Source organism: Pristiophorus japonicus, chromosome 15, assembly GCF_044704955.1.
Source record: "Pristiophorus japonicus isolate sPriJap1 chromosome 15, sPriJap1.hap1, whole genome shotgun sequence".
In the NCBI taxonomy this organism is placed as follows: domain Eukaryota; kingdom Metazoa; phylum Chordata; class Chondrichthyes; family Pristiophoridae; genus Pristiophorus; species Pristiophorus japonicus.
The window spans coordinates 75,057,459-75,072,907 of NC_091991.1; the positions used below are offsets into that span (position 1 = coordinate 75,057,459).

Below are 15,449 nucleotides of genomic sequence, written 5' to 3' on the forward strand. Positions count from 1 at the left end.
ATTTCCACATCAGGATAGTGTGACTTGGAAGTGAAGGTGTTCCCATGCGCCTGCTGCCCATTTCCTTCTAGGTGGTAGAGGTCGCGAGTTTGAGCAGTGCTGTCGAAGAAACCTTGGCGAGTTGTTGCAGTGCATCTTGCAGATGGTATACACTGCAGACATGGTATGCCAGTGGTGGAGGGAGTGCCAATCAAGCAGGCTGCTTTGTCCTGGATGGTGAATCTGCTCGACTATTAGACCTGCACTCATCCAGGCAAGTGCAGGGTATTCCATCACACTCCTGACTTATACCTTGTAGATGGCGAAAAGCCTCAAGCCACTTAGTTGTAACAAACTGCCACGAAAAACAATACCTTCACCGCATGGACTGCAGTGGTTTAAGGAGGCGGCTCACCATCACCTTCTCAAAGGCAATTAGGGATGGGCAATAAATGCTGGCCTGGCCAGCGACACCCACATCCCATGAATGAATAATTTTCAAAAAACTATAAAATGTCTAAGGGCTAGTTAAAAAAGTGCAACAAGTTCCACTCATCCTTGCTAGTCTATACTGACCAGCCCCATCAACGTCTCAAGTTTAAAAATCTCATCAATGGTCTCACTCCTCCCCATCATTGTACCCATCAACACTGTACCTACCCCCCCACCCCCCACCCACAAACAAATTCTCCACTCTGCTGATTCTGGTGCTGCTCCTCTTGCCGCAACATTGGCAGTCGTGCATTCAGTGATGTAGCCCTAGTGGCTTGAGATTCTCGCCCTAAACTCCTCCACCTCTCCTCCTGTAAGGCCCTCCTTAAAATCAGTTCTGTCCAAGCTTTTGGTTATCCTTCCCAACACCATCCGCTTTGATGTGAAATAGATGTTGCAGTATACTTAGCTTTGAATGGTTATCTTTCGATCATGCAAGTAGTTTCTGTAAAAACCCAGTCTCGAGAAAAAGGGAATGGAGTATAAAAGCAGGGAAGTCTTGCTACAGCTATACAAATTATTGGTGAAGCCACATCTGGAATACTGCGTGCAGTTTTGGTTTCCGTATTTGTGAAAGGATACACTTGCTTTGGAGGCAGTTCAGAGAAGGTTCACTAGGTTGATTCCGGGGATGAGGGGATTGACTTATGAGGAAAGGTTGAGTAGGTTGGGCTTCTACTCATTGGAATTCAGAAGAACGAGAGGTGATCTTATCGAAACGTATAAGATTACGAGGGGGCTTGACAAGGTGGATGCAGAGAGGATGTTTCCACTGATGGGGTAGACTAGAACTAAAGGGCATGACCTTAGAATAAGGGGCCGCCCATTTAAAACAGAGGAGAAATTTCTTCTCCGAGGGTTGTAAATCTGTGGAATTTGCTGCCTTGGAGAGCTGTGGAAGCTGGGACATTGAATAAATTTAAGACAGAAATAGACAGTTTCTTAAATGATAAGGGGATAAGGAGTTATAGAGAGCAGGCGGGGAAGTGGAGCCGAGTCCATGATCAGATCAGCCATGATCTTATTGAATGGCAGAGCAGGCTCGAGAGGCCATACGGCCTACTCCTGTTCGTATTTCTTCAGTTTTACATGAAAACATGAGAACATGATAGTAAAATCTGGTACTAGCAATTATGTTGGTGGACTGTACACTCTTACCTCTTGCAGAGTGTGTATATCCACTCCATCTCCCTGAATAATCCTCAAATAAGGAGGAAGCACTTTGTAACCTTTACAGTTTGCGGATGGTGGAAATTTCTTTCCAAGGATCTCAAGAACCTGTTGGTCAGACAATTGACATTTTGATAATTCAGCAGTTGACATTCAACGTCAACGGTCAATTATTTGACTAGATATTTCAAGCCCAACCATAACATGAAACTGCTTTGTGCAGAACAGTGCATTTGTTTTTATATCAAACAGTCTATAGTCATTGCATCTTTCGCTCCAATCCAATTTGAACTAGACCTACCATTAAAGTGGGTCTGGAACAGATCAGTGCAATTTCAGGGGCGAGTTAGTTACATAAATTGACATTTCTGAATCAAATCTAGCACAGAATAATGAGATTCAAACCTTTTATATCTGTTGGCTCTAAAGGTCATTCTTGGGCAATCTAGATCCGAATGGGCATAGGACAATGCAAAATTGTCCCTAATTTGGATCTTATTCCAATCTCACTTAGAGAAACTTTATTAAAGGCTTTCTATCCTAGGAATTTCCAACATCCACTGGCTGCTTTAATTTAAAATAAATCAAGACAGTTGGTAAGGCAGAATCTGCTCCTTCTGGCTCATTATTATGCTATTTTTACACATGTTTCTCATGGTAGATTCCATTATTTTGCCCGTTACGAACACTTCTGTAGTTTTCTGGTTTGTTTTTATATTTCCTGAAAATGTGTAGTATGTTGGTTTGTTTCAAAACCTGAAGACTTCCCCTTCATTTATTGACTTCTTCATGATGACCGTGGGCACTTAATAGTTTTCATCCCTAGTCTCAGCAGGCGTCAAGACAAGTCCTGTTATGACATTTTGGGTACATCCCCTTCAGAGTTCTGATTAAGGGTACACACCTAATATACGGCAATTTTTATTTCCTCTTTACATGTGTATTTCCAACACTTGAAGAAATTCCTTTTTAAATCTCAAGTTTCATAGTATTCTCATGTATACAGAATTTGCCCATGCAGATTTATTGGTTAGAGCCCGTTTCAGTCGGTCTAGGAAATCCTTGAAAGTAATATCAAAGTCATTTGGTCTCACTGTATAGCTAAGATTTGTACAAGTTTGGAAAGAAATTAACAGTACTGCCAATCTGATTCAATGAAAAAGTTTAGTGGGAGGTGCTTTGTTTAGAGTACTCTAATCTCAGTCTGAAGAAAATATAGAAACATGCATATTGTTAGTCATCAGAAAACAATCTCAGCGGTTTCACAAGTGCACAGTTCTGATTTCCTTTCCTTCTCAGTCCCAGAACATCGCTAGCAACATCCTGCATAAACAAACCTCCATTCTAACTTCAGCATTCAACTTCAGGTGCAATTCGAACAAATCAAAAAGAATCAGACCAGCCTGAGCCACTTAAGACCTCGTTAAATTCTTAGAAAATAAATACTACATATTAATTATAAATTACATTTCTAAATATCAAGTACAAATTATATTTTATTTCACCATTTCAATTCCCATACAAATATATTAAATGAGCACTTTCACAATTTTTAAATACGCATCAATACTTCTGCAGCACATTTAGAGGAGCTATCCAAAGTAACATAGGAAACTATATTCCAAGAAGAGATAAACAAGTTACCTGTAAAACTGTATCAAGTGGATTTCCTGAATCCGGCCGAATAATGAGCGGCGCTTCAGGACTTCTTGCCTCTATCAAACTTCGCAAGTCCTCACCCCAGATTTTTTCACAAGCATTATATATGTCATAACTGTCACTGACAATTGATACAGGCACAGTGGAAAACAACTTCATTATGTGTTCAAAGGCATCTTTTTCACAGTCTTTTCCCCATGCTGTAATCGTACTGCTCACAGAAAGGAAATATATAAACCATTTAAGAAGCAGTCCAAATGACAGATTGGCATACAATTACAAACTACCCTAAAAGTAAAGAAACCCTATCAGTTCAAGATTTACGAAGCTTGATTAGAATTAAGTCAACAAGACAAACTCCTCAAAACTATAATGCACGGGAACAAGTAATTTTAAGCAATTTCAGTGACTCACTGCTATTTTCAGCTCTTCAGAACATATACATACATGCCACAGGAAACTTTGCAAGATTAAGTTTACGTTCTTAAGAGGGAACGAGATAGCAAATGAGCCAATAGTACAAGCAGGGGATATCAAAGTAGAACTTCTGCAAGATGAATTAAGGACTGAATACAGTTTAAGAATCCCGAGGGATTTATTGATTTTAAATTTTAAATAGTTCCAGTCAGTCTATCCTGCAAACAGCAAATGGCAGAAGGGAATATGGTCAAGATGACAATTTCCTGGACAGATACATCGGGCCCAAGTTTCCGATATCCGCTTGAATGGCACACCTCAGAGGCCCGCCTATTTTGTGGAATGAAAAGTGCACCAAAAACTTACCTCGCGATTCTTCCGAGTGCAGCAAGCCTGTTGCGACGCAGCACACTAGCAGGGGGGCGGAGCTACAGCCCTGGGCCAAAAAGAGTGCCGGCAGCTGCGCACTAGCTCCTGGTCCCCAGATTCTGTGCGCGTGCTGCTGGCTGTGTGGGAGGGGCCCGAAGCACGCAGCCCCTAGCCCTGGGCGAATGGGCTCCTGGAGCGGGCAGAGTGCCAATTTCCAGCCTGCAGGATCAGCACCTAGCCCTGGCCGAATGGGCTCCTGGGGCAGGTAGAGTGCCGATTTCCAGTCTGCAGCACACAGCCCTGGTCAAAAAGAGCACCGGCAGCTGCGTATGCACGCAGTGGAGTCTGCGCAGTAGCTCCTGGTCCCCAGATTCTGTGTGCGCTCTGCTGGCTGTGTGGGAGGAGCCCGAAGCATGCAGCCCCTTGCCCTGGCCGGGCTCCCGAACGGGTAGGTGAGGTAGGAACTTTTTATTTTTTATTTATTGATTTATTTATCAATTATTGATGATGGTTCTTTTATATATATTTTTTTTTTTTAAGTGAAGTGTTTAATGCTTTGGAAAATCCCCTAACTTCCTTTCCCCCACCCCACCCCACCTCTGGCTTACCTGTGCCTAATTCTAAAGTGTACGCAAGGTTTTTTCTGTGTACACAAAAGTCGACACTTACTCCGTTCCAAGTTATTTTGGAGCAACTTTTCGATGCCTAAACTTGAAAAACAGGCGTAAGTGGCTGGTAACGCCCCCTTCTGAAAAATAAAACGGAACTAAAACAAAACTAAACTAACTCACTAGAACTGGAGCAAACTAAATGCTGAGAATTGCGATTTCTAAGATACTCCAAACTAAACTAGTTGCTCCAAAAAAATAGGAGTAACTCCACCCGAAACTTGGGCCATTAGTATCATATTTGGACTTTTATAAATATAAAAGGATATAAACAAACTCTTGTATGACAATATTCTCAGAAATAAGAACAGTAAATCACAAAAAGGTATAGTTAAGAACTTCTCTACTGCCAGTGAAGTAAAATAGGTTTTGCAATTAGAACATAAAGGGTTGGATGTTCAGGTTTTGGGTGAAAATGCAAGCGATAAGTGAAAATAAACATTTTCGTTGCGCTAACGATTTAATGCCTAATTTTCAGCCTTTAGGCATCACAAAGGGAGGCATTGCACAAGTGTTCTCGGCGCAAAAACGCGATCCTCGCCAGCTTTAGTGCGGGACCGGGAGCACTGCGAGAGGCGGCTTGAGTGGGGGAAATTTTTTTTTCCAAAAAACATTCTCCAAATCCTTAACTAATTAGTCACTGCAAAAAAAAAACTTTTAACTTCCCTTTTTTGCAAGTTTTCTGACTTACCGCTGCTGGCAGGGCTGCACTGTTCGGGGCACGGCATACGGGTCGGGAGAGTGCCAAAACTCAGCTGCAAACGCAATCAGAGTCGTTCCACTTCGGCGCAACTCTCCCCGTCGGTACTTGGAAGCGCCACCACAAACAGGTACCCGGGGATCTCGCCCAGGCTTTGCGACCGGGTTTTCACCACAGAGGGTCAAATCGTGGCGAAAACCCGATCGTAAACCTCTCCAAAGTCCGACCTAAAATGAGGATTCAAAACAGGAGACTAACAAACCATTAGTAAAAAAGAAATCAGTATTATAATGGAATGGGGTTTGGTTAAAATGTGAGTAGTGTTTAAGATTCAATTGCTGAGGTAGGGGTCCACAAATGGTAACATTCACTTTGAAATATGAACCAAATTAGTTTTAAGGGAATAGATTGACATCCTCAAGTTTCGGCCCGAGTTACTTCTATTTTTTTGGAGCAACTAGTTTAGAATGGAGCATCTTAGAAATTGCAATTCTCGGCATTTAGTTTGCTCCAGTTCAAGTAAGTTAGAATAAATTCATTTTAGAAGTTTTATTTTTCAAAGGGGGCGTCTCCAGTCACTTACGCCTGTTTTGCAAGTTTAGGCAGCAAAAACTTACTCCATTCTAAGTTAGTTTGGAGTAAGTGTAGATTTTTGTACGCTCAGAAAAACCTTGCCTACACTTTAGAAATTAGGCGTCACGAATGATAGATTGGGGGGGGGGGGGGCGGGGAAGTTTACAAGCATTAAACACTTCACTTTTACAAATAGAGCCATCAATAAGTGATAAATAAAAATCAATCAAAAAAAAAGTTTCTACTCACCGACTGCAGCACCAGGAGCCCGCCAAAAGCCTGCTGGGACGGGGTCCCCCCCAGGAGATGCCGGTGGGGCGGGCCCCACCGCCGACCAGGAGTTCGGGCGGGCCCTGCCCCAGCAGACGACGGTCTGCTGACCAGGACTTCGGGCGGGCCCCGCCGCAGACGAGGATGGCACTTCGGGGGGGTCCGCCCCCAGCAGATGGATGACCGCTGCCCAGGACTTCGGGCGGGCCCCGCCACCGAGGAGGTTACTCCAGACAGGGCCCGCCCCCAGCAAGATGCCAGGCCCCGCTGCCGCCGAGGACTTTGGGCGGGGCCTGCCCCAAGAAGATGCCGGGCGGGCCGCTGCGGAAGAGTTAAGTACCGGCAGGCCACTCGGCCCAGGATAGGGGCGACATCCCTTCGGCCAGGGATAGGGTCAGAGACAGGACACGCTGGGAGGGCCAGGAGCGACTGCGTAGACGTGCAGCCTCCAGCACTGTTTTTGGCACAGGGCTGTAGCTCCGCCCCCAGCAGCTCCTGCTGCGCTGAGCTGGAAACTGCCCTACAGATATCGGAGAATCGCGAGGTAAGTATTTGGCGCTTTTTCAGTTCTACAAATTAGGCGGGCCTCTCCGATGTGCGCCGTTCTAGCGGGGGTCCTAAACTTGAGCCCATTGTAAGTAGTTTCAAAATTGAATTTCAAGTACTTTGCAAAGTCTTCCTCATAGCATTTAATGTAAAATTTACTGCCTTGCATTTGGGAAGCTAGAGTCAAGAATCTTTAGTAAAATTATGAAGTGCTTGCCTGTGTTCTGCTGCTGGTACGGAAAAGCCTGGCACGGGGTCCTTCGTTCCATAATACTTCTTGATTACCGTGATTCCTGCAACTGTGTCTGTTCCTTTGAAGTTTACTAGATGAGAAGATGCCCCTATTCCTGCCGTCTAAAAGAGATCTTTTATTATTGTGACATGTGGGTGACTAAATTGAACTGCATGAAATTTAGCCATGGTTTTGGAACATTTACATACTCAAGTAACAATTTCAGCACAGCATAACTTTTTATAGGAACTATTTACTTTTAATTAAGTAAATTTAGCTTTTTACAAAGTGTTCGTACATCCGGGTCATGCAGTCTTTCCAACATTTGCAAAATTAATTATAATTTCCCACGATAAGATTCTGACTCCAACCATGCACCTCCTTACAGGAAACACACATGCACAACTGTTCCCAGTATATTAATTCCAGAGCAATGTGAACACAGGACTGCGACTAAGTCACCAATTCACTCTCTTGGGCAGAAAATGTAAATAGACAGAGGGTTTTGTGAACTCAAGACTTCCAAATGTTTTGTTAATCTGGCTGACATCTTACCCAAGCCATCGTGATTATTCAGTTAAACCTCTACTAGGAAAAATTCATGATAATTGCACAAAGTCCTTACCTCTTGCGATGAAACCCCTCTGTAGCCAAAGTCATGCAGCTTGTACTCCAGTCCATCCAAATTACCAGCAGTCTGCATCAAGTACTTGGCCAAAATTTTCTTCTGCTCTCTGGAATTGGTAGCCACAGAGATTGGATACCAAGTTTGAACAAGACTAGTCTGGAAAGCCAAAAGAAGAGAGAAATATGTCAGCGCTGTTTCCAAAAGACTATATTCTTTCCACATCCAAGCCACAGCGAGATTAAGGGCAAAGTGCACAAAATTGGATGACTGAATATCTTGCAAATATTTGTTTACTCCCCCAAAGAAACAAAGTGCATACCTCAACCCAGTTAGTTAGCCAATAGCACTCTGGATCTGTATTTTCAACTGTAAAGAGAACATTTCCCCGAGGGATGACACTTCCTTCAGGAACAGCCTTTATTTCTATTGGAAGGTGACCATCATGTTTCTAAAATGGAGAATCAAAATCCAAAAGCAACAAGGTATCAGCATTTTTGTTATACAATATCAAAATACAATTTAGCAAAAGCAAGCTATAATTTTCATGTGCTTTATGAAAAATTGGTGAAACTCAAATAATGGAAAAAAACTACCCAAAATTCTTCATCCCATAAGCCACGTAGACTTTGCCCCATCAAGGACATCACCCCACTTACTGATCTAAGGCAGGCAAATAACCAAAAGTAAAACTTACAAGATAAAGTTCTGAAATGTCTATCGACACTCAATGAAGAAAAAAAACACTGATACAAAACCTTAGTCTATTGTATTAGTTGCATTCCACAAAATATTACATTTGCCTCTTTAAAACCCACCTCTTTATCCAAGTCTTATATCACCCCCCCCCCTAATGTGCATATATTTTGGTGCAGCATATATTTTCTTTACATCTCTGATACACCTCAGAATATTTTTCTACATTAAAAACACTAATTGCAAGTTGTGTTCATTAAAGGAACGTCTAACAAGTTCAGTTTTCTAAGTCTTCATAACTTGCGCCAGAATTTTATTGCTACAATGTTACAAACTCAAAGGAAATTATTCTGGCAACAGAATTTGACCAATTGCCTGTACCAATTCAAATGAGGTCAAAAGAGGCAAGCTCGGCATGTGTTTCAACTTAATACCTGGAGCTGACAACATCCCAGAATCCAATGCAGATGTTGGCCATTATTCTGCACCCGACCATGACAAGCTGCGCATATAATGGCAAGTTGATGTAATGCTTGCAGAAATCCAGATTGCCAACTTGTCCAAAAAGGGTAGCATACCAATGTGAATGAGGTACTATTATTCAGTATGTCACACCCATGCCAGATAGCCACTCACATCTTGCCTTATCTTTCTCAAGATTGGATGCCCACCACTGCACATAATATTTTAAATGTGGCCAGAAGTTGACAAGTTAAAATGTTAGCCATTTAAATCCATTATCTATTCCAATGCTAACACCTCACTAGCAGAATACAATAACTGGTCAATCACTCCAAGATCTTAACTCTCCTCCACTTTTACTGATGACCAACCCATTGCTTACATGTGCATTCAAATGTTTCATGTTCAATGTCCATTGCTTAACACTCTACCTATTAAAGAATTAACAGTAATTGAGGAGCTTTTGCTGCCAGGGGACATTTGCAAAACAAAACAAGATTCTAAAATACACTTATGAAAAAGCGTGCCTCCAAACCCTGGGATGAGAAGGCTGTCCTATGAGAGATTGAGTAGATTGGGCCCATACTCTGGAGTTTAGGAGAATGAGAGGCAATCTCATTGAAACATACAAGATACTGAGTTTGAAAGGATAGATATCAATAGGTTGTTTTCCCTTGCTGGAGAGTCTAGAACTAGGGGGCATAGTCTCAGGATAAGGGGTCCGCCATTTAAGACTGAGATGAGGAATTTCTTCCTTCAGAGGGTTGTGAATCTTTGGAATTCTCTACCCCAAAGGGATGTGGATTATGAGTCAGTAAGTATATTCAAGGCAGACAGAGATAAGATTTTTGAACTCTAGGGTAATCAAAGGATATGGGGATCAGGCAGGAACTTGATTTGACGTCGAATATCAGCCATGATCTTATTGAATGGTGGAGCAGGCTCAAAGGGCTGTGTGGCCCACTCCTGCTTCTTATGTTCACTCATATTTATGCAAGTATAATCATTTTACGCAGTGAGCATCAAGAAAGTCAGATCCCAGTCTGTGCTGAGTTAACTGATCTTAAACCAAGCCAGCAGGAAGCGTGCAACAAATTGTCTCAGCACCCCTGGGTTACTGGGGCATGGTGAGGTGAAGAGGGGGAAACAAAAAAATGTAACGCCAAAGTCTTATCCCATCTCCACTTGCTGTCCAGAAATTTTATCCATAAATGCACACATAACATCAAGAAATACAATTGGTTGGACTATGAAGTCTCTTGCAGTCAAAGAGCCTATGATATTTACCAAAGCTCATGCATAGTCATCTGGTAAAGGGACTAATGGATAACCCAAACCTTATTCTGGCAATAATTAAATGCTCAGAAGGGAAAGCCAAAAATTGGCAACCAAAACAGCAGGTTTAAGGGAGTAAAATCATCAATAGTCTCCTGACACTAGTTCACAGCAGACAAAATCTTAAATCTCTTACCTCAAGAATATAATTCCAGCCACTCTCATTAAATACATCATGTTGAAAATGTTCTCGGTAGACCTCTTTGGCCTCTTGAATTTTCTCCTTTGTTACAACTCTGCCTGTTTGAAATTTAGAGGAAGTAATTTTCATTTAGAGATTGAACAATTGATCCATTTTGAGTTTTTCCATTAAGTTCTTGTGGCAAAGCCAACAGACCTAACCGTTATAAATATTACTGCACAAAAAAAATAACAGCACTAATTTCCTGAAAAGACCATTTTGGGAAAGCCTGTTCATACTTTAGTGCTCTCATTGTCACAGTATTCTACCAATTTTATTATCAAAGCATGTCAAAGTAATCAAACATTCACCCTTTTGTAATGAATTGGTAACCAAATAAGTAATCTCTTTCACCCAAGTAAAGTCAACAATCTTTGTACAGCCGAGAGGAAAGCAGCATTTGGGATTAAAATAAATGTTATTCAATTGGTAGTTAGATGAAAGTTTACAGATAGCACAAAGCTAGGCAACCTGTGGACTCAGAGGAAGCAGCCAAGATATTATGAAGAACTGAATAGGCTTTACACTGGGCTGATCATTGATAAATGTTCAGTCCAATTTACTGTATTCCAGAGTGCCAGGAGGCACTTGTACTCTGGGTAAGAGAATTTGCCAAACGAAAAGTGGAGCTCTTCAAGGTGCTTGTTGACTGTGCTCACTGTCTAAACAGTGAGGCAGTAATAAATCAAGTTTATCCAATCAGGTGAGTTTGCATCCCAAGAAATCATGTTAAAGCCGTACAGTGTCTTGGTCAGGCTGTACCTGGAGTACTACATACAATTTTGGTCACCGTAATAATCATGGAACACCCAGGCTCTCGAGGCAGTGCAGAGGGGATCAACTTGGTTGCACTCCAGTGTCAGAGGCAACAACAATGAACTACTACTGGATAAGCCAAGGCCTCAGTGATATGTCTGCAGGGACCTTTGAGATATATAAAATGCTTAATGGGATAGAGAAAGCAAACCGAAAACAATACTGCTACATGCCCAGGATGGTACAAGTTCAGGGGTTTAAAATGTAAATTCAAGACAGATGTCAATAAGAATATGGTAAGAACAAACTCAATGGCCCAGATTTCGTGTCGAGAACAAGATAGTTAGTGCTCACCATTATAATGTAGTAAATCGAACTGCTGGCATTCACACAAGCACAGTTAAGCGCGGATGTTGCTGTCAGATACTCTGCTCCTCCACAGGGTGCATCAGAACAGTCCTCGCCAATAGGCTCAGCACCAAAACCAATGCAATTGCGTGAAGTTAGGGTACTTAGTCACTAGTTCTCCACTGAAGACGCCAGAAAAAGTTAGAGCTAATACGTTCAGGTGTAGGTGAATTTTTAACGGTGTGATAAGTGATAATTAATGCCAATCAAGCTCTCTGGCCCTGAAAAATTAATTTTACAAGTGTAGAGTCTCATTCCTTCAGAAGTTATAGTGTTGGAGATTTAACATTTAAAAAATCTATTTTTTTTTCAATCTGCCTTTCCCAATCTTTATTTTGCTTTCTGTACATGATTTAAATCTAATTTGCATTTCCTGCTTAGGTTTAGACTCCATGTCTCAATGAGGATTCTTCAATCCGATTGGTTGAAGAGCCTTGCTGTTGCGTGACCTGCTCAGACACCACGGATGTCCTGTAGAGGGCACCACACTGGATCAGACGTCGGATTAGAGCAAGTTTCTGCTCAAAAGCCCGCAAAAATGTTGTGGGCACTGTCAGCGAAGTGAACGGTGAGTGCCGTTCCTTCAAGGCCAACTGCAAAATCTGGGCAGGCCAAGTTGTGTAAAGAGTTAACTGTGCAAAAAAGTACCAATGCAGGCAAGCTGCACACACCTCCCCTAGTATCCAGGAAGAAATCCTGTAACACAGTGGATCTACATCTAAAGTTTACATTGAAGAATGTTATGTAACTGTTTCAATGTCTGTATGAACCCACATTCATCAACACATTACGGCAGTCCTGCCCGGAAAGCGGCGCGGCCCCGGCCTGCAAGACCATCAGCAGGCCGGGGTCATTGGAGGGTGCAGCGTGCCGGAAATCAGCACAGTCCCGACCTGCAAGACTATCAGCAGGCCGGGGTCATTGGAGGGTGCAGCGTGCAGCGGCCCGGAAATCAGCACAGTCCCGACCTGCAAGACCATCAGCAGGCCGGGGCCATTGGAGGGTGCAGCGGCCCGGTCCCGACCTGCAAGACCATCAGCAGGCCGAGGCCATTGGAGGCAGCAGCGTCCGGCGGCTCTGCCCGGAAATCGGCGCAGTCCCGGCTTGCAAGACCATCAGCAGGCCAGGGCCATTGGAGGGAGCGGCATCCGGCGGCATGCCACTGCAGGGAGCAGCATGTGCTGCTGCAGGAGGGCGACGGCTACGAAGCCAGGTCGCTGATTGCAGTGCGGGCAGGCACAGCAGGATGGGCGAAGGAGCGGCAAGAGTTCTCGAGGGAAGTGACCGAGGCCCAGGAGAGGCGTGAAGCTGGGCCCCAGGAGAGGCGAGGGTCCAGGGGCAGCATGGGACAGCCCACATTGCGATGTGTGCGCGCACTCACTCTGTAGCGGAGCTGGTCTCCAGTTAGTCTTGGGTAATGCTTGCCACTGGACCAAGACCTAGCTCTGTCAAGCCCGTGTGGTGGCTGGTGTGCAATGGCCACCCTACCTTAAAAAAATCCAAGCATAGGCATCTTCCACCCTTCACGATGTAGTTCGGGATCTGGAATATTAGGTCCTTCATTGAAACACCTGTGAACTCATCTCTTTTTGGCGTGGAAGCAAGTTATCCTCGCTTCAAGGGACTGCCTATGATGAAACTATACATCTCAGATTGGGTGATTCTATTTTCCTCATTTATCGAACATAATTGAGCAGGAGCATCAAGAAATCTTGAGTAGCAATTATATGTTACAGTATAGGTAGCAATACCAAAAGTGATCCAAATACCAGCTTTACTGAATACACACATTTAATAGCAAGATCAAGTTTCTAAAACAAACCTGCTAAATATTTCTTCAAAATATACTGTAATCCATAGAACACAGTTTCCTCATACTGCACCTTCTTGGATTTGAGATCTTCTGCCCTCTTCTCACGACATTCGAAGTAAGAATATACCTTGCTTGTATTGGGTGGGTATTGCTGATAGTGAGTCACCTTTGTAAATGAACAAAGTGGAACACCGTAAATACAGTATACCCAAAGACTAATTGAAAAGTGATATTTTTTACAATGCACCAAGTAGCACTAAAGGAAGTGAGATACACAAAAACACAATTGAACACAGCCACAGTAGCTTATGACAACCGTCACCAGTATATAATAAATTGCTGGTAGAAAACATTTCAAAACAGTATTAGGCTTTTCCTGATTTCTTTGTGATTTCTTTAATGACATAAATTTCCGAGCTCGAGGATATTGTGGATTCAGGGCTACCAATCCATGCAACTTCATACTTTACACCAAGTCGGAGGCAAAACACAGGTGCCAAAAAGAAACTGAAGCAAAGTCCACAATCACCAGCAGCTCCTTCAATTTCAAGCCAAGATTTAATCAGACCAAAATAGCATGCCAACCATGTGCCAGTACTAGGTATAAACTTATCTTGCAAATCAATACCTTGATTTGGCATATAAACATATGGCTTGTGCTATAGCGATCTAAAAACTAAACAGAGAAATCATGGCAAGTTGGCAACAGCAGTTATGATTGAAATGAAAGTTTCCATTATAACCAAAAGTAGCAAATACTTATCTATATAGCTCTGCTGGGTTCTCCCTGTACTATAATGCCCACCTCAGGGTGAAATGTGTTCAACATAGTTTGGTGCTCCCTGGTGACCATACCTTTTTGGGCAAGTTACAATGTTTTTCTTCATGTTTTTTGAGACATCAGGAGCCCTTCACAGCCCCAGGCACTACAACTTTTTACTGCTTTGATTTAAAAACAAAACGTGCACATCAGATAAAAATATAGGTGCAGAATTTGCAATCAGCAGTGAAATAAAGGCGTTTGTCGCTGGCCCGGAAGTAAGCACGAAGTTCGGGTTTTTCAACGTGGAATTCAAATCACCGGAGTATAGTCGGGATCCCCTAGTGCAAGCTGCTATGACGTCAACATGCTGTCTAAGCAGTCAATCAAAGCACAGAATTCTTAGACAGCGAAGGAAGTAGGCAAGTTCTTAAATTTCTAATTTAGAAAAATGTTGAGAAAACAAAGATTAAGGCTCTCATGGGGAAAAGGAAAGCCTGAAATAAAGATGCATACAATTTAAAAAAATGTTAGTTTAACATTTTTAATTTTTTTTAAAAAATTGATTATTTGACACTGATCAAAATTAGTTTTTCAGGGCTATAACCTTTATTTAGCAGCCAATATGCTATTAAAACCCCAGTTACACCTAATCTCTTTGGGCCTAACTTTCAGTGGGGAATTTAACAGCAGTATTACTGCAGAAGAGCTGTAGTTTGTCAGTTTCCCTGATTTGAGAGATTGCCGGCTCTATTAGGGATCACAACGCAGCCGGTGGAGAAGTAGTGAACCGCAGCTTCAGGATTTCAGCAATAGGCTGCACATGCACTAAATTCTGAACGCCCTTCTTTGGTATCGTCATTTCTTGACCATGAATCCTTTTGTAAACTAGGGTCCAAAGGGTCCCTTTGGGCTAATACCAATGATCAAGACCTGTGATTAAATCATCATGATTTGGAGAAAGTAGTGGAGAGTTACTAGCTGACCCAATAGGCAGTAAGATGTAGGGCAAGCTGACTGCATGTTCTACAGATCCTAAGATTAATGAACCATTTTGAGAAAGTAGCAGCTGATGCTACAATCACCTAGCTAATAGTACAGCAACAGGCATGGATGCAATTCATGATAAATTCCTAAAGCTGACCTAGGCCTAGGATTGGGGAGGAGAATGGTGATGATCGACATTCTATTTATTTAGAGAGTTGTACTCGGATTATTTTTTTCAAAAAATCAGAAATGAAATTCCAGTGAGCCCCAAAAAATACCAATAAAATCAGTGGCCCTTGTCGTGGTGTCAGACACTTTGGAGGTACAAGTAATTAAAAGAACAGGATGTAT

The 15,449-nt window shown here is 42.5% G+C and overlaps 1 protein-coding gene across 1 annotated transcript in view; it reads right to left on the reverse strand.

Moving 5' to 3' along the window:
• The window catches only part of nampt1 (nicotinamide phosphoribosyltransferase 1), a 31,252-nt gene that overhangs the window by 9,318 nt on the left and 6,485 nt on the right, over positions 1–15,449 (reverse strand). The window contains exons 2-8 of the mRNA XM_070900612.1: positions 13,361–13,517; positions 10,330–10,433; positions 8,023–8,151; positions 7,701–7,859; positions 7,061–7,197; positions 3,286–3,511; positions 1,630–1,749 (exon numbers count right to left, since the gene is read on the reverse strand). Of these exons, the coding sequence (XP_070756713.1) occupies positions 1,630–1,749; positions 3,286–3,511; positions 7,061–7,197; positions 7,701–7,859; positions 8,023–8,151; positions 10,330–10,433; positions 13,361–13,517 (1,032 nt within the window). The remainder of the gene's footprint in view (positions 1–1,629; positions 1,750–3,285; positions 3,512–7,060; positions 7,198–7,700; positions 7,860–8,022; positions 8,152–10,329; positions 10,434–13,360; positions 13,518–15,449) is intronic.